At 35.6% G+C, this 23,975-nt stretch overlaps 1 protein-coding gene across 1 annotated transcript; it reads left to right on the top strand.

Annotated features, from left to right (window-relative positions):
* Nucleotides 1-4,564: 4,564 nt before the first annotated feature.
* MMP13 (matrix metallopeptidase 13) lies at nucleotides 4,565-14,659 on the top strand. The gene is made up of 10 exons (XM_044666263.1): nucleotides 4,565-4,693; nucleotides 4,775-5,019; nucleotides 5,770-5,918; nucleotides 6,009-6,134; nucleotides 8,685-8,846; nucleotides 9,608-9,725; nucleotides 10,896-11,029; nucleotides 11,877-12,036; nucleotides 13,996-14,099; nucleotides 14,559-14,659. The coding sequence occupies exons 1-10, from the start codon at nucleotides 4,565-4,567 to the stop codon at nucleotides 14,657-14,659; spliced, it is 1,428 nt and encodes a 475-aa protein (XP_044522198.1).
* Nucleotides 14,660-23,975: the final 9,316 nt, after the last annotated feature.

Here is a 23,975-nt window from a genome sequence, read left to right as displayed (position 1 = left end):
GTTCTTCTAGTTTTCATGTGATATGACCTTTATGTGTTTTTTTTTGTCCAATTTGCCCTTCTCAAGATGCTATCGAGGTCCCCCCCCCAATACTCCTCTTAAACTGTGGTGCCTAGAACTGAGCACATCACTTTAGATGTTGATGACTTAGGTGAGGTAAGCAAGGCTCTCACCTCTCTATTAGAGAACACTATGTTCTTTCTTTCTTTCTTTCTTTCTTTCTTTCTTTCTTTCTTTCTTTCTTTCTTTCTTTCTTTCCTTCTTTCCTTCTTTCCTTCTTTCCTTCTTTCTTTCTCCTTCTGTACTAGAATTGATGCTGTGTATTGGTTCAAAGGAAGAAGAGAAATAAAACATAGGTAATGGGGGTTAAGTGACTTGCCCAGGGTCACAAACTAGGAAGGGTCTTAGACAAGATTTGAGCTCAGGAACTCCCATCTCTAGGCTTGGCTCCCTATCCACTGAGCCATGTCCTGCACTCTACCCACGATGCTACGTCACCTGTTGAGTGGATTTTGATTCTATCATCCAATATATTAGATATCCTCTCAATATCTATGTCATGAAAATTCTATTGTCTATTCCTTTAATTAAACCTTTAACTAAATTAAAGTATTAAATAGTGTAAGACCAAACACAAATCCTTGAAACATTTGACTAGAGACCTTCTTCCAAATTGACATCCAATGATTAATGATTATTGTTTGAGTCTAGTCATTCAGCTATTTCCAAATTCACATCAATGATACCATATAAGCAGTGTACATCTAGACCAGGGGTCAACAACCTTTTTGGCCGTGAAAGCCATAAACGCCACATTTTTTAAAATGTAATTTCATGAGAGCCATACAGCGCTCACAGTGCGTGCTCCTGTAACAGTGCGTGCTCCTGTAACAGCACCTGAAAAAAATTGACTTTATGGCTCCTGCAGAAAGAGCCATATCTGGCCCTCAAAAGAGCCAGATATGGCTCAAGAGCTATACGTTGCCGATCCCTGATCTAGACCATCTTGTCATCCAGAATAGTATAAGCTATTGTCAACTGTTCTACTGCATAGGTAAACTATACAGTGTCCTTATAGTTCTAGTAATATTATCAAAAAAGGAAATAAGATTTGTCATTGTGACTTGTTTTTGATGAAGCTATGCTAGATTTTTATGATTAATGCTTTTTTAAAATGTCCTCAAACTCTTCTTTTAAAAAAAATAAAAACTATAAAACTATCCTTTTGTTTTCCATGGTCTTTTCAAGATTGCCAACAGCCACTCAACAATGATATCTGTCAGTTATTTCAGTACACTGACACATAGTTCATCTGGATCAAGGTGATCAAAAATAGTTAGACATCCCTTTATCATTTCCCTACTTAGTGTGGGTATCATATGCCCTAGTGTCCATTTATAATTTTTGTTCTTTTTAGTCCAATGATCATTTTTCCTTGATAGAGAAAGCAGAAGCAAAACAAGAATAAGAAGTTTTGGCTTCTCTCTGTGGTTGATAATCATCATTCCACCTACACTGAGCCTCAGTCTCATTCATTTTTTAATTTTTATCATTTTGTCAACATAGTTAAAAATCTACCTTTATTGTCCTCTGCCTTTTTTTGTTCATTCTGAAGGTATAGAGCTCTTGACATTGTTTTTATAGTGCCATGCCATGCTTTTATTTTTTGTTACTTATCCTTACTTCCAACTTTTGTTTGTTTATTTTTCAAATCTAAGTTGGAAAAAATGAATTCCCCATGCTCCTTATTGATATCTTTAGTTAACTCCCCCTTTTCCTCCACAGAACAATTTTTTCTTTTTTTGTTTTTTTTTGTATTTCATTCTTGAAAGCTTCTTACTTCTCTTAAACTGACTTCCCTTACAGAATTCATTGGAATTCATGCAGTTCATTGGAACATATTTCTGAATCATTTGGGTTCTGCTTTCCCCAAATCTAGTTTACACTAATATCTGCTGGGTTTTGTCCCCTTCAGGACCACAATTTCTAATTCTAATTTTATAGCTGTAGCAAATGCAACCCTTGAACTTTTGTTCTGGTCCAATTCCACTTTACTTATCATAGAAGCAACTCTCCCCCACCAAAGTCTATTTTGAGGAACATGTAACTTAAAATCAACTTGTTTATAAAAACCCCTTGAATTCTTCCATTTGTACTATATTACTTTAGTTGGAAGCATTTTATTCAAAGCTATTTTTTAATATTCCAATATGCCACATAGATTCATGATCTCATTGTTGTGGGTACCTCTTACAATAAGATTTAATCTATTCATGTCTGTTCATCCTGTGCAACTTTCCTCCATGCCCTTCTTCATGAAGTCCAATTTGAAGTTTTCATCAGGGACATAAAGATGATCAATGGCTTTTAGGTGAGCTTAGGCTCTGATAGGTGGTAATTAAAGAGGTAAGATATGATCTGTTTGAGAACAAACCCATGAATCAATTAATAATCATTTATTCAGCACTCAATAAGAGCCAAATGTTGAAAATATTTAAGACAAAATCAAAATAGTTTCTCCCCTCAAGGAATTTACATTATGATGAGAGGAAACAACTTGAATATCTATAAGTATATGTATAATATTTACCAGATGGACACAGGGTTGTCTGAGGAGGGAGCTCAGGAGAGGCTTCATGAAGAAGGTATTTCTTAAAGGCTTCATGAAAGATATTTCTTGAAAGAAATTCGTTATTCTAAGAGGTGAAGGTGAGGAGAAAGTGGATCCCAGATAAGGGAGACCTTTAGTAAAAAGATACAGAGAATAGAAAAAAATCATGTATTCAGGCCAGTAGACCAGTATGGCAGAATTTCAAAAGTAGAGAGGGAGAAATGTGTAAGCCTGGAAAAGTACAAAGAAACTAGAATATGAAGAGATTTAAAAGTGAAAGAGAAGATTTTACATTTCAGCCTAGAGGAAATAGGGAACAACTGGTGTTTAATGGATCAGGGAAGTGACTTCATTCTACCTGTGCTTTAGGAAAATTACTTTAGTGGCTATGGATGATGGATTGGAGTGGGCAGAAGCTTGACTCAGAGAGACTAAGGATTATCCTATTGGTGTAGTTAAGTAAAAAGAGAAGAGAACTTGATTTAGGGTGGTGGCCTATGAGGAGAACATATGTGAGAGACATAAGGATAGAAATGACAAAAGTTGGTGATTTATTGGATACATGGGATGAAGGAGAGTCAGAAATCAAGAATGATGTCAAATTTGGGAAGAGTGACTGGAAGGATTTTTTAAAAGCTCATCATGGGATTGTTGTTAGGGTGATTTTTTTTCTTTTCATAATTCATAGCTACCATCTATGAAGTTTTGGAGGGATTGGTCACCTATCTATGTGGAAGAAACATTTAAATAGCCCACATCTCTAGTTCTTGAAATATTGAACAAATTAATATGCTATCATTCAGTTATTTCAGTTGTGCCTGTCTCTTCATGACCTTATTTGAGGTTTTCTTGTGTTAAGTTTTTCTTAATCTCCCTTTTTCTCTTTAAGAGGCAAAGGAGCAAAAAGATTTCTGAGTTGGAGCCCCACTGCTGTGCAGGCTGTAAGTTGGAGACAGTTAGATGGGTATGGCTAAGAGTTGGTTAGTTAGTGAGTTGCAGGCAGTTGGAAAGGGGCTTTGGTTTCTGGGTACCCTGGGGAAAGGAGTATCTCTCTCTCTCTCTCTCTCTCTCTCTCTGAGGCTGGCACTTTTTCTAACTGATAGTTGGAGACAGAGAAACTGATTTAAGGCCTTAACAGCCTTATTGATTATTGATTAGCTTGGGTAGATAGGTAGACAGATAGTAGGTATATTATTAGATAGACAGAGTAGGTAAGTAGGCTGGGTCTTGCTCAGCAGAAAACATTGCCCTCGAAGGCAGATAGATTTAGGATTTCTTAGAAAATTTTAGTTAGGATTGGGATCTTAGGTATAGTTACAAGCTATTATAAAATCACTCTTACTTTCTTCCTTTCTATTTCCTATCCAAACTTTCCTCAAAATAAACTGTTTTATGTTTAAGAAACTAATCTCCTGACCTTTGTTCAAACTCCTACCCCCCAAATTTTAACCCTTCACTCTTGGCAAAGATCCTGGAGTGGTTTGCCATTTCCTTTTCCAACTCATTTTGCAGAAAAAAATTGAGGCAAATGGGGGACTGAGGCTAGATTTGAATTCACATCTTCTTAACTCTAGGCCTAGCACTCTATCCACTCTATATTCTATCCTAGCTGCCTCAATTTAATATGGTAAATGGTTTAAAAATCACTGTAAAGAGAAAAATATACTCTCCTATTTCCCACAGAGCCCACAAATCTGCTTAGTATATCAATTTTGCAAGCTAAGTTTTGAGACCCTGTGGAAAGCAAAGATACCCACATTTCATATTTCCCTCAAATTTTACCACAAACCACAATTTCTTGGGCAAAAAAATGTAGTCAAGTAAGCATGTTTATCTTACAATGCTTAGGAAGTTGAAACTTGCCCATAATAAATGACTCATCAGTTTAGGTCTATAAAAGGCCAGGTACTCGTCTTTTGGAAAGACAGCAGCTTCTAAGTGTAAAAAGTCAAGATGCAGCCAACTTTCATAGTTGCCTTATTTTTATTGAGCTGGACATATTGTTCAGCTTTCCCCCTATCCTATGATGATGATGACGACGATGATGATGATCTGTCAGAAGAGAACCTCCATTTTGCAGAGGTAGGATATTGCAGTTTTTTTTAAAAAAAAGTTCCATTAGCCTGATCTTGGAGATTCTAATGGTCTCTGTTTCTTTTCTAGAATTATTTGAAGACATACTACAACCTTTATTCTAACCCTGCTGGTATACTTATGAAAAAGGCATCTGGCACCACAGCAGAAAGACTAAGAGAAATGCAGTCATTCTTTGGCTTGAAAGTGACTGGCAAACTGGATGATGACACTTTAGATGTGATGAAAAAGCCAAGATGTGGGGTCCCTGATGTGGGAGAATACAACTTTTTTCCTCGAACTCTCAAGTGGCCTAGGTTTAATTTAACCTACAGGTAAAAGGATTGACAATTTTTCTTGGTCATTTCTTTGCTATTTTGCTATTTAACTATCACAGAAATGCAATCATAGGAAATATGAGTTACAAGAAAGGTAAGTGACATGTATAGCCTCAACAGAATATTATAACTTTCTTGTTAGTATGTGGGATTTAAAAATAATGTATACACAGATATTTTTTCTCAACTCTGTGAAAAGATTGTTTCATGAAATTGGCTTATATTTTAAAATAAAACCATAATATATGTGAAAAAATCTTTTAAAAATCTAAAACAAAACCAAAATATTCTGTTGAGAATCACTGTAATTCACTATTTATAAACATTAACGATAGGATGAGTGATTTGCAAATATGTGACGTCAGAGTAATTCACTTTGATTATGTAAAATAATTCAAAAAGCAGAAAAATGAAGGAAACATAGTTATTTTAAGTTTTTTTCTGTGTCAAAAAATTTTTAATGCAAAGTAAAAAATTCCACAAAACATTTGGAGCCTTTGTCTACAGGATGGTAAACACCCAACTACTTAGAGGTGTCCAGATATTTGTTGGAATTTTTCACTTTCTACCAATTGGTTTGAAATCATGTTGATCAGGGCCCTTTATGAAGGAAACCTGGTAAATCTTGAACTATGCTGAAGAAATAGAGCTCTGCACTGTGAAATGTTTCATAGTCTTCCAAAGAAGTTTACTCTAACATAGCTTGAACTCAAAAAAAGTTTAACTTCCATTTCCTCTGATGAATAGGATCCTGAATTACACTCCAGACATGACCCAAGCAGAAGTAGACAAGGCAATAAGGAAAGCACTGAAGGTCTGGTCTGATGTGACACCTCTCAACTTTACCAGGCTTCACAATGGCACTGCTGATATCATGATCTCCTTTGGAATAAAAGGTAAGAAAGTTGAGCCACTTGCTAGAAATGCTTTTTGGACTTTGGACTACTTTTAGAAACAGGACTCCTAAGTGCTGCTTTGATTTGCAGAACATGGAGACTTCTACCCCTTTGATGGACCTTCTGGACTTCTGGCTCATGCATTTCCTCCTGGACCCAACTATGGAGGGGATGCTCATTTTGATGATGATGAGATTTGGACAAATAGTGCCAAAGGTAATTTCTTCCAAATATTTCAAACTCAAACAATTAATTTGGAATGTGTATGTGGTCAGCTAATCCTAGATTAAGCTAAATACTTGGTCATTTTGGTAAGAAATTATAGACATTTCAAATGATTCATATTTTACATGAGAATGTGTATTTATAAAGTATGATAACTCCCTTAAACCATCTATAGGTGTATGTGGAGACAGCTAGTTGGCTCAGTGGATAGAACTTTGGGTCTGGAATCAGGAACGCTTGAGTTCAAATTTGATTTCATAAACTTACTAGCTATGTGACCCTGGGCAAGTCACTTACCCTCTGTTTGCCTTAATTTAATGGAGAAGGAAATGGCAAACTATATTATTATCACTGTCAAAAAAAATCAAACCTCAAATAGGATCATGATGAGTCAGATACAACTGAATGACTGAGTAGCAAAAATATACATATGTACATATACACAAATATGTATATATATACAGATATGTATATATATATACAGATATATACAGATATATACACACACACACACACACACACACACACACACACACACACACACACACACCTCTCTCCCTGACTCCATCTCTTATGTGTTTGTATACTTCAATCCTCCAAAGATCTGTTCTTGTATATGCTGATGTGACTTGCTCCATCCATCTCTGCAGAGCATAAGCTGATTTCTTCCCTACCTGATGACTTAGTAGATGGCTTTCATGAGAAGTTGTGGGGAAGGAAAAAAATCACCACCTGGTGGCGAGTCCTCTGGTGATGTGCCTCTCCTCTTCCAACTTGGCTAGTTGGAACTAGTTGCTTCCAACTTTGGAAACAGACATATTGTCTTTAATGGTACCCACATGTAGAACTCCTTTCTCAGGTTTATAGGCTCTGCCTTGGCTCGTGTTCAACTGACAGAGTCTCCCAGAACTCTTGCATTTGTTGAAGATTTTACTTCTAGAAATTTAAAATTCTTAGAGCTAAGCAATTCAACATTCTTGTTAGTGCCCTTTTTAGATATCTGGGAAATAAAGGAATTAATTAGCTTGCTCATGTTATAAAACATGCTTAGGATCTGTTCCTTCTATCTTGTTACCCACTGCAATTATTTCTCTGTTAGGTGACTTTTTTTTTCTATTTTCTATCTTTATATATGTTGTAAGATTATGGATGAAAAGTTGTCCTTTTCTGAAAAAGCTACTTGCCATACAAAACTGGGGGCTTGTTTGATACTGGCTGCCCTGTATATAAAACTATGATTGGTTGTGCAATGGATATGTACTTTTCATGTGTAGTGAGTGTTTCCTCATATTTTAGCAGCCCAATTTTTTTCATCTCTGATTCAAAAGAGAGGAGGAAAAACAAGCTTTTCACATTGAATTCACATTAACCGGTCTGGTTCAGACAATTGACATTCAAATTTTGTAACCAGAAATGATCACACACAAACAAGTTGAAATTATTTGAGCCATCTGATATTATACTACTGAATGGTAACTATGAGAAAATGAACAAAGTGAAAGCTATGTAAGAAAGAGGATAAAAATATAAAGAAGCCAAGAAAGTTGCACCTAAATTCAATTCAATTTAATTAAACTCAGTTTTTAATTGTGTAAACATAAATTAGTCAACTGATATTCAAGTCATTGTTATATATAAATTAACTATCTCAATTAAAATTAATTAATCAAATAATTAACTCATTGATAATTAATTAATTACAAATTAATTATATATTAATTAATATATGTTTTAAATGAATCATCAAACTTTACATGAGAGTGTAAGTATGATGGAGGCAGTTAAGTGGCTCAGTGCATAAAGCACACTTCACACTGAATTCATATTGACTAGTTCAGTCAATTGACTAATAATAGTTAATAATAACAACAGTAAGAGCAATAATAGTTTAAATTTATAAATGACGTTCAGGTTTACAAAACTTTTCTTTAGGGATAATTCTATGAGATAGAAAGTGCAAATACAACCAATCCCAGGATAAGACAAAGTCACTTTTTTGGGGAAGCTTAATCAAAGAAGGAGACTTTGTAGTCATAAGATCTCATTTTGAAGCTTAGCTCTTGAATTTGTTGCTTCTATGATTGTATACAAATTACCTAATTTTTTGATCCTCAGTTTCCATATCTGTTAAATGGCTATAATAAAAAAACAATAATGAAAGCAATTACATAACACTTTAAGGCATGCCAAATTCTTTATAATTATTATTTCCTTCTGTTCACACCACAATCTTGTGATGGGTGCTATTATTAACATTAGCATTTTGCAGTTTAAGAAACTAAGGTAGTGGTTAAAAGACTTACTTAGGATCATATAGCTAGTAATGTCTGAGGCAGTGTTTGATCTCAGGTCTTCCTGATTTCTGATCTAATTCAGATCAACCATATTATCTAGCTGTGAAATAATATTTGTACCACTTGCCTCCTAGGGTTGTTAGATAATATATAATTATATATATGCTTATATATAATTATAAATATAAAATATAATTTTTTAAAGGTGAGTTCTTATTAAATTGGCTTACATTTTTCTTCCCTACAGGATATAACTTGTTTCTTGTTGCTGCCCATGAATTTGGCCACTCCTTAGGCTTGGACCACTCCAAGGATCCTGGAGCACTTATGTTTCCTATCTACACCTATACTGGCAAAAGTGGCTTCATGCTTCCTGATGATGATGTCCAAGGGATCCAAGCTCTTTATGGTGTGTTAGAGATTTACAGTATTAAATCAGAATAACTACATTTCTTAGTTTTCTAAAACTCCAAATAACTTTCTATCCATGCATATTGGCTTATTCATTAAATCAGGAGACAATATGGCCATATTTTTTTAAAGAGACCCAGGATGCCTAAACAGAAAACCACACTCCTCAGGTGTTTAAACCCTTTTTAAAAATTTTGGTATGTTGGTTTAAAAAAAATCCAAAAATAGCGACTAGAGCACCACTTTTGGAGTCAGGAAGATGTAGGTTCAAGCCCTGAATCTGATGTAGTCTAGTTGTGTGATCATGGGCAATTTTTTCAGAGCCCTGCACAGCACTCCTGGCTCATAAGTTACAGATGAGTTGCCAATCTGCAAACTCTGAAAGGAGTTCCTTCACCAGGAGTTCCCTCTACCAAAGAAATCTCAAATCTATACCAAAACAAAACAAAACATTTCAGACACAGCTTAAATTTCTTTCCTGCCTTTTTAGAACATGTACTTATATTCTTTGCAATGTATATTCTTTCATATTCATTAATGTCATGATAGTCACAGTAACCATGAGGGATAGTTTAGCTGGGTGTTATTATCTTTACTCTCTAGAGGAGGTAAATAAGGTTCAGAAAAGTTGAGCATTCAAGAATTCATCAACAGCTTTCCTGTGGCACACAGCAATATGATGGTAGTTTTTACATAAAATATGGTCATTTCACATTAGAGAACTAGCAGCCATCCTCATGATTTAATTCATGTTTTCAGGTCCCGGAGATGAAGATCCTGACCCTAAACATCCCAAGACCCCAGACAAATGTGATCCTGCCTTGTCACTGGATGCTGTCACTAGCCTACGAGGAGAAACAATAATCTTTAAAGACAGGCAAGTACAATATTAAGCCAAAGAATACTACTTGATAAATACATCTGAAACAATGTCTGCAGGTGTAAACATGTGTCAAGTAAAAACCAAAAAAATGTAGTCCAATTGGTCAAGAAAGTCCAATTTCTTTTTTCTCACTTATTTGTTTATTTCTACTCTAATGGGCTGGAAACTACCCTGGGTTCTTGAAGGCTTTGTTGGTGAAACGTAAATTCTGGCAGATCTTTCCACCTGGAACAGCCTTTATGGTAGGGACTAGTGACCATTTGATACAAATCTCTGAAATCTAGAAAAGCTTATTTAAAAAAATAAGTTTGACCACAAATAAAAAAATTTTCTAGACAGTCACTCATAAAACTCTCTGCTAAGGAGGATGCTCTTATATTAATGAAATGGAAGTCAACAAGCACGCATTAAGTCTCTGCTCTATGCCAGACACCTTGCTAAGCACTGGAAATACAAAGAAAGATCAAAACACACACGCGCACACAAACACACTCCAGAATGAGGTTAAGAGTAAACTGGATGTCTAAATTTTTCTATTCGAGACTGATTTCTTTTGCATTAGACACAGTCACTGTTTACATCATTATAGTCGTAGAATATTCTTACGTTAAAGGACATAATAGTTTGATTAAGAAATCCTTTGTGGGTAGGACAAAAGGCAAATATACCTCATGGATGCTATTTTCAAAAGCTAGGCGTCGCATCCAATGTCCATAAATATTTCTAATATGGAAAGTCTTTGAATTCAGGGAAGATAAAATTATTCTTGGGAGATAAAAAAAAACCTTAAAAAAACATTTGAAAATATGGTAGTGAAAAGGTAACATCACTTTCCACTACTGAAAAGACTTTTTGTGAAATCCTTTTATAGCTTTAGTGGTTGGTAGGAGAGGCAATGGATAGAGCAGTGGAAAGAAAGCTAGGAATGTAGTCAGGAAGACCTAAATTCAGTCCTGACTTCAGATACTTGTTATCTGTTTGACCCTGGGCAAATCACTAAACCTTTGTCTCAATTTCCTTATCTGTAAAATGGGAATAATTATAGTGCCTACCTTCCAGGGTTGTTGTGAAGATTAAATGGAATAACATTTGTAAAAAGTGCTTAGAACAGGATGAGGCACCATTTCATGCACTAGCAACTCTTTACTCTTCTGTCTTCTTTAGATTCTTCTGGCGTCTGCATCCACAGATGGTTGAACCAGAGCTCTTTTTAACTAAATCATTTTGGCCTGAACTTCCAAATAGCATTGATGCTGCATATGAGAACCCTGCTCATGACTTAATATTCATCTTTAGAGGTAAGTCTTCTGCTAGAGAACTTTCATCTGCTTTCACTTCCTTCTAGGTATACTTGACCATATTCAAAACCACTGTACTTCTAATCCAGCATCTGCAGAACTTTGGGATGTAAATATTTTGAATTTTAGGAAAAAATAGAGAAAAACAACCTGATGATTGGGAGCACCCAACAAAGCCCTGCTAGCTATCTCTGATTTTAACTTGTGGAAGACAAGTTAATGTTGATTATTTCTAGACTTTGTTAAAAAGAGATTAATTTTAGGCCATGAAGTCTGATTTTTTCAGTTCAGTTTAATCAATAGGCATTATGTTCTTTGTTAACCTAAAAAATCATATTATAAAATCATAGATTTAGATGTTGGAGAGACCTTAGAGACCATTAGTTTAACATCCTTCTTGTACAGCTGCAGACACGGAAGCTTGGGGAAAGTAAGTAATTTACCTAATGTCACAAAGCTAATAATCTACTTTCCATGGTACTGTGATCTACTAGCTATAATCAATCTATAATTTAGAATTAATGCTATATTGATTGTGGAGTATAGATTCAGAATTTTTACTATATTAATACCTCCTAAATTATTTGTATATATATAGTATATTCCTCAATATAGAGTAACAATTAGCAAAGCATGGGAATATTCATGCAGCTGAATTCATAGAAAATTAAGAAGCCTGGATTTAAACTTGGCTTGAATAGTATTTGTATTTTCATATTTTCAAGGATTATGTGATGAAAATATTGGTCCTTAGGTCATTGTTAGCAACTTTTTCATTAAGATAAATGTTTCTATGTATTAAAAATTATATTAGAATTCTGAAGTGTTGTTTTGTCACTTATCCTAGGCAGAAAAGTATGGGCCCTGAATGGCTATGAGATACTGAAGGATTACCCAAAGAAAATCTCTGAACTAGGGTTCCCAAAAGAGGTAAAGAGGATAGATGCTGCAGTTCATATTGAAGCTACACACAGAACTCTCTTCTTCACTGGAGATCATTTTTGGAGGTACGGCAACCATCCTTATTTTTTGCTGTATATCCTCTTAGCCAACTTGAAAGTTCTTATATACAAGTCAGTTTAATTTCATTAAGAAAATGCAAAGTAAAAGGTGCCATATATTTTTTACATATCTTAAATAGTTAAATCAAACAGGTGGGGCCACTAAATTTTAGTTGTTCCCCCAGTAGAATGTATCCCCTTGACGGTAAGAAGTTTTTCATTTAGTCTTTGTTTCACCAGCACCTAGTCTAGTGTGTTACACACAGAAGGAACGAATGCTGGATTGGTTTATAGTACTCCAAGTCTTCTAAAAATGGTACCCGTATAACTAAATTTAATTCTTATCCATTCCTTGTTGGTCCTTAACTTTTGCAGTTATGATTTCCACTTAGGTACTTTCATTCAGTGTCAAACCATCCTTTTTTGTCTCACTTCTAGTCATTCCTTTTAAATTCACACTTCCCTTCCACTCCTTTCTAGACGCTACTAGCTCTTACAGTACCTCTCGAAGCCTCCAAATTTTATCACTATCTCTTTTAAGCAATTCTATTTGATAGGGCTAGAAAGTTATTGCTCATCCTTCATTTTCAAAGAGGACCAATACATTACCAACAACTTGACTTTCACATGGATTGGATTTAAGTGAGGCAGAGTTGCACTAGATTGTTTTTGTCAGCCTTATTCTTTCTTCTGGAGTCATCAAAATCCAGTGGTAAGACAAAAGGCTAGAAAATAATAGTTTTCTGAAAGGTCATCAATTCAGAAGTGGATACTGGTGACACTGGGGAGTTGGGCAAAGAAAAAAGCTCAAGCCTTCCAAGACTTTTAAAAGCCCTTCATAGTCTTGTCCTGGTTTTCCTTTCCTAGCATTATTTCCCGCAAATCTGCTATTTGTTTTAGATGCTGAAAATTGACTTACTTAACATTTGTCTTTGTGTTTTCTGCCTTTGGACTTTTGCTGCCTCAAGTGGAAAAGTCATTATCATTCTAATTTTTCCCTAATAAAAATCACACCCTATTCTTCAGCACTGCCTGAGATGCCATCTCCTCCCATCAAGCCTTCCTTCATCACCCTCACCAGGAGAGATCTCTCTCTGTTCTGAACTTCTATGACACTTTTGGTCTTAGGATACTTGTCACATCACTTAGCGTTATATTTAACAGTAGTTTAAAAAAAAATAGTTCAGTATGGTTGCCCAAAAGGTTTAAATGCAATAATTCATTGACTTCAGGGTCACCCTATGAGATAAGTGCTATTACCATTCTCATTTTACAGATAGGGAAAACTGGATTTGATAATTTTTCCATGCTCTCGACAAGTTAGTAAGTGTTAGAGGAAAAATTTGAACTTCAGATCTAGTACATTTTCCACTTTTCCATGCTATTATTCATTAGCAGGTCTTATCTAGTCTACTAGATATAAGTTCCTTGAGGATAGAAGCCAATTTTTTGTATTTTGGTTTTGCCAAGCCTTGCATAATTCTTTATACATAGAAGGTTTTAAAAAACCTTTTTTGAATGAATTAATGAATGATGGATGGAATAATGAAATAATTGATGACTTTTAAGGTCATTTCAATAGTCATTTTTCAATTTAGATGTCTACCTAGTGGAATTAAGAAAGGTCTCAAATTAATATGCAAAAAATAGTTTTCAGATAGCTATTAAAAGATTGTAGACTAAGAGCTCATCAGTTCCTAGATTTAAAACTAAAAGGTACCACAGAGGTCATCTAGTCCAACCTCTTCATTTTACAGATAAATAAACTGAAACCAAAAGAGCTGAAGTGTTGAATCCAAGATTACAGTTTGCTAGTAATCCAATGCAGAGTGAACAATACTAAATCCTTGGCACTGCATTAATACTTATAGTTATTTGGATTCAAATAGGGCAAGACCTTCTTCTCAGTTTTCTCTCCTAAATCTATCCAGCTGATAAGAGACTTCCTTTTTCTGATTGCTATAGTTATGATGAAACTAACCATACAATGAATGAAGGCTATCCCAGATTGCTCGAGGAAGAATTCCCAGGAATTGGAAATAGAGTAGATGCAGTATATGAAAAAAATGGTAAGTATTTCTACCTCGTTCACTTTTCAGGAACTAGTACCATTTGTCTACATACATCTTTATCTAGGGCATGTTTAATGATGTTACATGAAGGAATTATGGGTTAATTTTTCAGGTTTAATAATTCTCTTAAATTATAGAAGGTAGAAAATGAAAATAGTAAAAATAATTGCTTTGTGTTAAATGAAAATTATTATATGATTTGGTTTCAAGAAATATAAATAAGGAAATTTATAATATGATATACTATTTATGAAAAAATATATATTAATCTCATCAGCTTATATATCCCTCATTTATATTCCTCCTTAGAGTGGATATTTAATACATGCTTGTTCATTGATTTTTAAAAGAATGAACCAATCAATTTTATGTGATTGAAAAATTGGAAAGGGGCTTAAAATATTATATAGGATGATTCATTTTTCACATTGTCTAAATAGAATTCTTTTTCCCTAGGTTATATATACTTCTTTAGTGGAGTCTTGCAATTTGAGTACAGCATCTGGAGTCAACGCATTGTTCGAGTTATGCCAACCAATTCCCTCTTGTGGTGTTGAATGTGGCTGTGTTATTTTATATAATTCAATTTTTCACACATGAGAAAATGTGACTACAGGTTTTGGGGCCCCCCCAGGAAAAAGCCTCATTCTGTCAACAAGTTCCCTATGAACTTTATTATTGAAAATGCACTGTGTACAGAGGGAAGTGGGAAAATTTTCCGTCAGGCTGGAACTGCATTGTAGTTACTTAAACCAATGTAATTCTGTATCTCTGTGGTCTACCAGATGTGTTAAGTATAACAAACAAGCCCTGTGGAGAAAGGTTAACCCTGAGGGATGGAATGACTGGAATAAATATTTCCTAGTCAACTTCTCAAAGGCCTGAAGAAACAATTTGGTATTTTACCAAGAACAACCACATATCTAAGCCTGTCTCCCGAAAGGTACTAGCCAGGGAAACTTAAACGATCATCAAAGAAATGCAGTGGGGTAGTCTAATGGTTAGGGCAGTATAATTCGAAGTCAAGTCTTGACTTCTGTTTCAGTTCAGTCATGAAATTGCTCCTGAGGGTAAATTTCAGTAAGGCAAATACTGTCTTTTGGAAGAAAAGGGCCAATGATCTATCCGTTGTTTTTTTTTTTTTTTTTTTTTTTTTTTTTTTTTTTTTTTTTTTTTTTTTTTACTAAGATGCTTCAGGTCTTTTTATTTTATTTTATTTTAGATGTTTTATCAGTGCTTTTTATATCATAATTATTTCCCAGTAATGTGCCCTGCTAAAAAAAACTCTCCCTTATGACAAGGAAAAGTAGTTAAGCAAAACCAAACAAAAAAGTGATTGTATCTGACATTGTATGCAACATTCCATATCCAGAGTTCTCCACCTCTCTACTGAGAGGAGGGAAGTATGTTTATCATTGGTCCTCTGGAAGCAAGATGGGTCATTGCATTTAATCTGAGTTCCCTTAGATCTTTTTAGATCTACAAGATGAAGTTGAGACTTGATGGTCACTATCTGGATAATTTAAGTGGAAAGAAAAGAAAAGAAATCACTGCTTTCTAAGTATCTAAAGCAAAAATAATTGTGCTTTTGTATATTTTAAACAGGGAATTGCCTCCATTGTCCTCTGCATCAGGAATATGTGGGCACAGTTCTTGTCTAGACCACTTGCTTTGTGATAGAAGTTGCTTTATAAATTGAAAATGACAACCAGTGAAATCCAATGTAATGATAAAAATTGTAGCAATCCTGAAAGGTTCAGGAAGCTAGAAAATCATGTGGTTTTTAAAAAAGTTAAAGAACGAGAAGTAGAATCATATTTTTTGAAATACACTTGCACAAGTTCATAATAAAACTGATTTAACCCTCAATGATATTGTTAAATAGTATTTTTTCCTAAGCTATATGTTCAACTTTTCTTCACATATGTGATATCTATTTTATAAATCCATTACCCAAAAAACTCGGGTTCTAAACACAACAAAAGGAATTTGACATTTAATATTAATTTCTTTCAAAGTAAAACTTCAGTGACCAGTGTAGAGGCTTTAACCTATAATCCCCACTACTAGAATGGCTGAGGCTAGGGGATTCCGTAAACTTGGAGGGTTCAGAGCTGAGGTGGCTAGACTAAGTTTGGGATTAATTGTTGGGGGTCAGGAGACAGGTTGCCTAAGGAGTGGTGAAGTGGCCTATGTTATAAATGGAGTTGTCAAACGTCCTGGGTGAATCAGAATGGGGTCGTGCCTATGAATGATTCTGGTCAGCTTTAGCAAGATAGGAAGAGTCAGTCAAAAAACAAAAAGCAAGAACAATAAACACAGTAAATGATACATGTAGTTTGTGTCTATTCTTGGCAGACAAGTTTATATTAGTTCCATGAGAAAGAACTAAATGTGAGTACTGAGGAAAATCTGAGCTCTTTTGAGTCTGAGAAATAGCCACATGGTTCCCTTCCTTGAGACTTTTCTACTATGGGTACTTTCTGGTGGTAGAGAGCAAAGACCCCTAGACTGAGGGTCAGGAGACCCATCTCCATTCTTAAATACCTTTGTGACTTTGAGCAAGTCACTTAACTTCTCTCAGCCTCAGTTTCCTCACTTGTAAAATGAAGATATTAGATGAGATAACCTCTAAGCTCCCTTCCAGCTCAGCCTGTAATACAAGGATAATGTGTAATTAGAATCTGTTACCGTAAAAACTATGATTTCCAGCACCCCACTCTCCTCACATTATGTGCTAATGTAGGGAGGTTATAAATTTTGTGTAGCCCCACCTCTCTCCCTCTCTGCATCTGATAGATTTGGTGGAGGTGGCATGAGGCGAAAGCCAGGAGACTATTGCTCACGTGGTCTTAATTTTGTTAGATAATTAGGTTTTTTTACTTCTATTTCCTTTTTATTCCTTCTACTTCAAGTAATAATTAATAACAATTAATAATTAATTATTAAACTCTATAAAATGTAATTCTTGGAATGTTGGATTTAATTTAAATCCTACAATAAGAAGTAGAAGGAAAGAACAAAGATCTTTCAAGACAGTCCTTATGGATACATGGACCAAATATATTCCCTTTCCTATCCCTTCCTAAATGCTCCTCTTCTTGTACTATGCCCTAGATCAGTGATGGGCAAACTTTTTAAAGAGGGGGCCAAAGGGAAGGAAATGCTCATCTGTCAGTCTGTTTCTTTCTTTTTTTTTTTTTTTAGGTTTTTTTTTTTTTTAACCCTTGTACTTCGGTGTATTGTTTCATAGTTGGAAGAGTGGTAAGGGTGGGCAATGGGGTGTCAGTCTGTTTCTAAGGCAACTCTTTCAAAGTTTCATTGTATTGTATCCTACTCATTGTATTCGTCAGATTAGGAATAATGTCCCACAGCCCAATAGAATGTTTCAAGCCCCTCCACCCCCCCACCTGGGGGATATATAAAAGAGGAGAGAATAATTTCATAAATGACTGCTTATAGTCAAAGGCAAGCATTGATTAAAGATGGAAATTAACTTGTTCATTTTAAATAGAGATTAAAATAGCATTAAAGGCAATTTTATATATTGAGAAAGAAAAAAGGATAAGACTAAAATTCCAAATTTATTTGGAGCTGGTGATATTGTACAATAAATAATCATAGCTTTAAGAGCTGGCAATTGTTTAGTATAATGCTCCCCCAAATAATATAGCCTATCTCAAATGTTGCCATATTTTTTAAGTAAACCCATTTCTTCAGAGAGATAATATTTCTATCTATTCCTAGAGGCAGGTAGGTAGTACAATAGAGAGGATGCTTAACTATGAATAGGGTCAAGAAGACCTTAGTTAAAATCCACCCTCAGGCACTTACTAGCTTTTGTTATAGGTGGTATGGTGATGCTGAACAGGGCCTGATAGAGAGATGGCCCAAGGTCCTCAGATGGTCTAAAGACCTAAGCTGAGTTGGGATGAGAAGCCCAAGTGAACACCAAGTCGTGGTAGTGAACACTAGGTCCCACAAATATTTGGAGCTCAGCTGAACAACAAACCCTACCTAACAGTGCCCAGGACTAAGTGATTAAGTGAGAAGCTGTGAAATGAATCACACAGCTTCTCTGGTTACTTGTCCAGGAGTTGAGTTGATGGATAATGTTGATGATGAGTGGATAAATGTTAATGATAAGTGGATAGCATGGTGACTGAGACTTTGTCTTTGCCTGAGTATTTCCTTTCCCCTTAGATGCAAAGGATGTCACACTGATGTTTATAATAACAACAGCCTTCACCTAAGTAAGCTTTAAGGATTTAATTGTAATCAACCCAGGAGAAGGAATCAGGGTTGAAGGAAGAAGGTGTTGGGAATCTATTCTAGACTATAGATGATTAGATTTGTTGGTCAGTGACTAATCAGGTTGTAACTGTTGGCTGGAGAGATTCCTCTCTCTCTGGCCCTGGTCAAGCCAGGCACCTTTGGCTCTGACCAGGTGGATTGAGGTTTGATAATGTTCCTCTTTAATAGATATATATATATAGATATAGTTATATATTATTATTACTTTTAATATATATTAATTATTATTAATTTATACATATATCAGCTCTATTCTGTAGTTGATGATGTGGTAATCAATGAAACAGGATACAGGTAATTTAAGCAGGTTGGTCGGCTTACCCACCCAGCCACCCATGAGTGAGAGCATATCTTGATTCAGCTCTGCCTTTTATAGTGCTGGTGTAACTGCCTTTTGTTCCCTGGCTCATGGCATCTGGGTAAATTCTAAATTCCAAACTGTTGGTTGTCACTCATCCTGTTCTCCATTTTCTTGTCAGAAATTGATATTACACTATGTGACCTTGGGCAAGTCATTAACCTCTTTCTGTTTCAGGTTCCTCAATGGTAAATGGAGTATAATATTAGCATCTACCTCACAAGGTTGTAAGAAATAACTGAGATAACATTGGAAAAGCTCTTAGCACAATGTCTGGCACAGAATAGATGCCTAATAAATATTTTATTCTTTCCTTCCTTTCCTTTATGATAATGGATAATTGAACTATGGATAATGGATAATGATGATGGAACTAAGAATATAAAATAAATTCTTGACCTGTGGAGTTTATCAGGTATCATATTAACTAGTTGGGAAACAAGATTCTCAATGGAGTCCCTAGACTTTAAGACCCAGGGCTAGCCAAGGAATCAGAAGCAGAGTGTCAATCACAGCTGCTATCAGCCCAACCTCTTCTCTCTCTGTCCCTTCAGTCATATGTAGCACTAGGAGAACATGGGTAATAAAGCAACAATACTTACTGTATAGAACCCAACTTTGCACTCATGCTAACGTGTATAAGCAACCAGCTGCCAAATCTGCCTCTTCAATGTCTCTCACATCCATCCCTTTCTCTAGCACACCACAACCATTCCAGTTTAGGTCTTCATCATCTGCTCCATGTACTACTAATTGGTCTCACTGTCTCCAGTCTCTTCTCTCTCCAACCCATTTTTCACCTAGTTGCCAAACTGTTATTTCTAAAGCACTTTGAAATACTTTAATAATAGCTGGCATTTGTATTATTCAGGATTTTCAAAGTATTTTATCTTACTTATTCTTTACAACAATCTTGTGGAATAGATACTATTATTATACTCATTTTAGGGGTAAGTAAAATGAGACTGAGAGACATTAGGTGATGTGCCCAAGGCCACCTTTCTAGTAAGTATCTCAGACAAAATTTGAATCAAAGACTTTCTGTCATTAAGTCTAGCTCTTTACCCATTGTGCCACATAACTGATAATATTACTCCTCTGCTCAAGGATCTCCAGTGGTTCCCCCTTTGTATCTAGAATTAAAAATAAGCGCTTATTGCGTATTTAAAGCTCTTGACAATACAACTCCATGTTGAATATATAGTTCTTCCCTTCATGAACTCTGTACTTCTGACTAATTAGTCTACTTGCTATAATCTATATTTAACATTTCAGTGTCTTTCCTCTTTTCTTAGCATAGGTTGTCTCACACCCCTGGGATTCTCTTCCTTCTCTTCCAGGAGATCTTTCCTGATTCTCCCAATTATTTGCACCCTTCCTTTACCCACTTCTGAAATAACTTTGTATTTATTTTCTATATATCATGTATTTATTTATTTATGAACATGTTATAATGACTCAGTAGAATATGAGCTCATTGAGGGCAGGCACCATCTCCCTTTTGTATCTGAATTCTCAGTCCAGAGATGGCGAACCTTTTAGAGACCAAGTGCCCAAACTGCCACCCCCATGCAGCATGTAAGCCCCTCATCTTACTCCAAACCGGGGGGGGGGGGGGGAGGAAGTACTTCCATTGAGTGGCTGTGCAGAGGGATGGATGATGTGAGAAATGTCCTCAGGTACATGTGGAGAGAGGGAGGGGAAAAGCCCCCTCCTGCACTCATGTTATAGGTTCGCCAACATGGTTCTAGTGCCTAGCACATGCCTGATACATAGTAGGCATTTCATGAATGTCTGTTGATTGAATGTTAATCAATGGAGGGAAGCTTCAGATGTTAGGAACTAACATTTCTATAGCATTTTAAAGTTTACATGATGTTCTCCACAAAATTATCATATGAGGTAATACAAGTATCATTACTCTCATTTTACAAATGATGAAACTGAGATTTGGAAAGCTTAGGAGACTTGCTTATAACCAAAAAGTGAAGAAATATTTGAGGTGGGATTCAAACCCTAATCTCCCGACTCTAAGTCTAGCACCATGCTCAAATCAATGTAGCCTCTAAAAAGGATCCCTCTAAAGCACTACAGGGAGTATATATGGGTTTAAGTTCTTTTTATATCTCTCATTTAAATGAAAGCTCATTGTGAGTAGGACCCATTTCCTTCATTGTAATTATAGACTAAGGTCTTAACAAGGAGAAAAGCTTCTTGGCTGAGGTAGCTTCTGAGTTCCCTTGGTTTTCATGCAATTTCCCTAAGAAAAGATAAGTCAATTTCTTTATTCTTTTTCTTTTCCCATTAAAAAATAAAAACCTTAATGGTTCTTTAAAATGGGTTAATTTGGAACTACTGTAGGCATAGGTGGTTTGTGATTTTTATCTTTTATCTTATCTTCATTTCCGCCCCCCCAAAAGACAAGTTGACTTTATTCTTTTTTTAATCAGTCAATAATCTAACTGCACATGTTGACCTCAAATGACTACTTTATCGATAACCAATCTTTTATTATCTGTTAAGGTACAGTCAATTTCATTAAAAAAATAGTGTAGATCATCACTTACCTTGGCCAAGGATCTTTTGTGGAAAGAAATGATGTGAGAAAAGATGTGAAGTTTTTGAGTTTGCCAGAAGACTTTGGCTCCTCGTTTTTTGATATCACACCTTATTTTTTGTTTGTGCAGTTAGTTACCAGGAAAATACCATATATGACAAGAGTGTATCCATCTTAATAATCAAACATGTTTATAAGAATTAAAGTTTCCAAAATTGTGATGATAATAATAATAATATTCTATATTTAATAGCACTTTGTAGACTTTAAAGACTTTTGAATGGACAATTCTTTTGTTTCTATATAAGGTAGCTTGATAGGTATTATTATCCATTATTTTACAGGTGAGAAAAAAGACTTTCAGAGAGCTTAATTCAACAATTTATTTTATTTCCAGTATATTTTTAAAAAAGTATCTGCTTTGTGCAAAGCATTGTGGTGAGTGTGGGGATACAAAGAAAAAATAATACAGCCTTTGACCTCAAGGACCTCACATGCTGGAAATGTGGGGCAGGATACAATATGTATGCAAGTAAATACAAAATTTAGACAAATGAATGAAAAATCATTTTAAAGATTATATTAATGATGAGAAGTGAGGGAGATGGAGATAAAGAAAAGCGCTATGTAGATGAAAGCTGAGGATTGTACAAGCGGAAAGTGAGAAAATTAAGGGACTTGTCTACTTTTCCTAGTTAGTTAATTGAAAGTCAAGACTAGAACCCATATTTCTTCTCTATCAGTCTAATACTTTTTCTACTACTCAATGTCTTTATTATTATTAATTGTTAATATTAAATGACAGCAATAATAACAATGACTGGTTTTTGTATATTTCTTTAAAGTTTATAAAACATCATGCATATTTTTTTAACAATCCTATGAGGTAGGTACTACAGGTATTATTTGTTCCCATTTCATGAATGAGGAAACTAAGGCTCAGAAAATTAAAGTGACTTGCCCTGGTCACACGATTAGTAAATATGAGTTTCAAATTTATGGAAACAATAATTCATAAATCAAGTATCTCATGGTTCTCTATGGAAAACAAACAACCTTCCTCATGGCCAGCTATCTGATGAGAGTCAGTCAACATTTGGCTAGGCTGCTACTTGGACCACAAGCACAGCCTGTTTGGGGAAGTGTCCTCAAAGTCTTTTGGAATATGGCATAACCTACCATCAGGACAGCCTTTGGTAGCCTAGATTCACACTCAATGACACAAGAAGGTGGCAGAGGAAAACTTTGACAAAACAATCAGAACTTGATAAGTGCTCAGCATTCATTTGTACCCAGAAAATGCATGTGGGAACTAATTAGTCTCTGCATTTTATTCTTCAAAAATGTATAATCCTATTCTAGATTACTTTGACAAGACTAGACACCTGGTAATATTGGATATTTGGGTAAGGAATCAGAGCTCTTGGTTCTGTCTTCTTAAAACTGCCCTTAACCTCCCTCATCTTCCCATCATTTTCATAATGTCAGAATAAAATTACATTATTAGTCTCCTCATGACTTTCAAAACAAAGAGCCAAGTCCCACTAAGGATGGCTACTGAAAACTGGGACCCACATAGGCCAGGCAGTACAACATAGTACAGTGTGTTCTGCCATTGACTAATGTAACTTGGCTTTCAAAGCATTGCAGTTCTGGGATGCAGAACAATGAAATGTTTGGGAAGCAGTTGGGAAGCACATCTGTATGTGGATGTGATTGGGAATGGGTGCCAGGAGAATTCTGGGAAGAAGATTCAAGGGGAAAGGGAGAGAAGTGGAGTTTGAGAGTGGTGGGCATGTTCTCCCTCTTGAAGACGAGGATTTGTTTCCTCCTCAGCATCTGCAGCCATAAGAGACTGTGTGGCAGGGGCCGGCAACCTTTTTGGCCATGAAAGCCATAAACGCCACATTTTTAAAAATGTAATTTTGTGAGAGCCGTACAGTGCTCACAGTGCGCTCCTGTAACAATTGACTTTATGGCTCTTGCAGAAAGAGCCATATCTGACCCTCAAAAGAGCCAGATATGGCTTGAGAACCATACGTTGCTGACCCCTGCTGTGTGGGAAGAAATGACTGCAGAGATAATGCTGGCAGCCTGAATGGAGTAGTGGAACTATATCCTGTTGGGTGAGATAACTCTTCACAGATACTATTCCTTCCCCAACACTTGAAGGGAAGGTAACAAGGAATGGCCTCTTTCCAATATCTTGAGCACAAAGCTCTTGTTGCTCCATTTGTTGTTCATTCCTGTCCAATTTTCCAGGACCCCATTTGGGATTTTCTTAGCAAAAATACTGGAGTAGTTTGTCGTTTTCTTCTCCAGCTCATTTTACAGATGAGGAAATTGAGGCAGAGTTAAATGACTTGTCCACAGTCATATAACTAATAAGTGTCTGAAGCTAGATTTGATCTCAGATCTTCCTGATTCCAAACCTGATGCTCTAGTCACTGCACCACATAGCTGCCCCTCTGCTTCTTAAGATCAGACAAATCCTTGGTGGTTGTGCTTTCATTGTGTTGATTAATTCTGGCTCTCTCTTGAGTGTTTTCTTCAACTTCCCCTCCTTTCTATGTTCTAGTTCATCTAGTTTATAGTTCTTGTTTATTCAGTTGATGCATAAAACTTTCTTTAGTTCTCTTTCCTT

Source organism: Gracilinanus agilis, chromosome 3 (genome assembly GCF_016433145.1).
Source record: "Gracilinanus agilis isolate LMUSP501 chromosome 3, AgileGrace, whole genome shotgun sequence".
NCBI lineage: Eukaryota > Metazoa > Chordata > Mammalia > Didelphimorphia > Didelphidae > Gracilinanus > Gracilinanus agilis.
The sequence above is the reverse complement of the archived record's forward strand: the minus strand, read 5'-3'. Positions and strand labels throughout refer to the sequence as shown.

Coding starts and splice junctions, on each gene's coding strand:
- MMP13 (XM_044666263.1), top strand. CDS start 4,565: ATGCAGCCAACTTTCATAGTTGCCTTATTTTTATTGAGCTGGACATAT. Junction 6,135..8,684: donor TTGGACAAATAGTGCCAAAG/GTAATTTCTTCC, acceptor TCTTCCCTACAG/GATATAACTTGTTTCTTGTT. Junction 12,037..13,995: donor ACTGGAGATCATTTTTGGAG/GTACGGCAACCA, acceptor TGATTGCTATAG/TTATGATGAAACTAACCATA.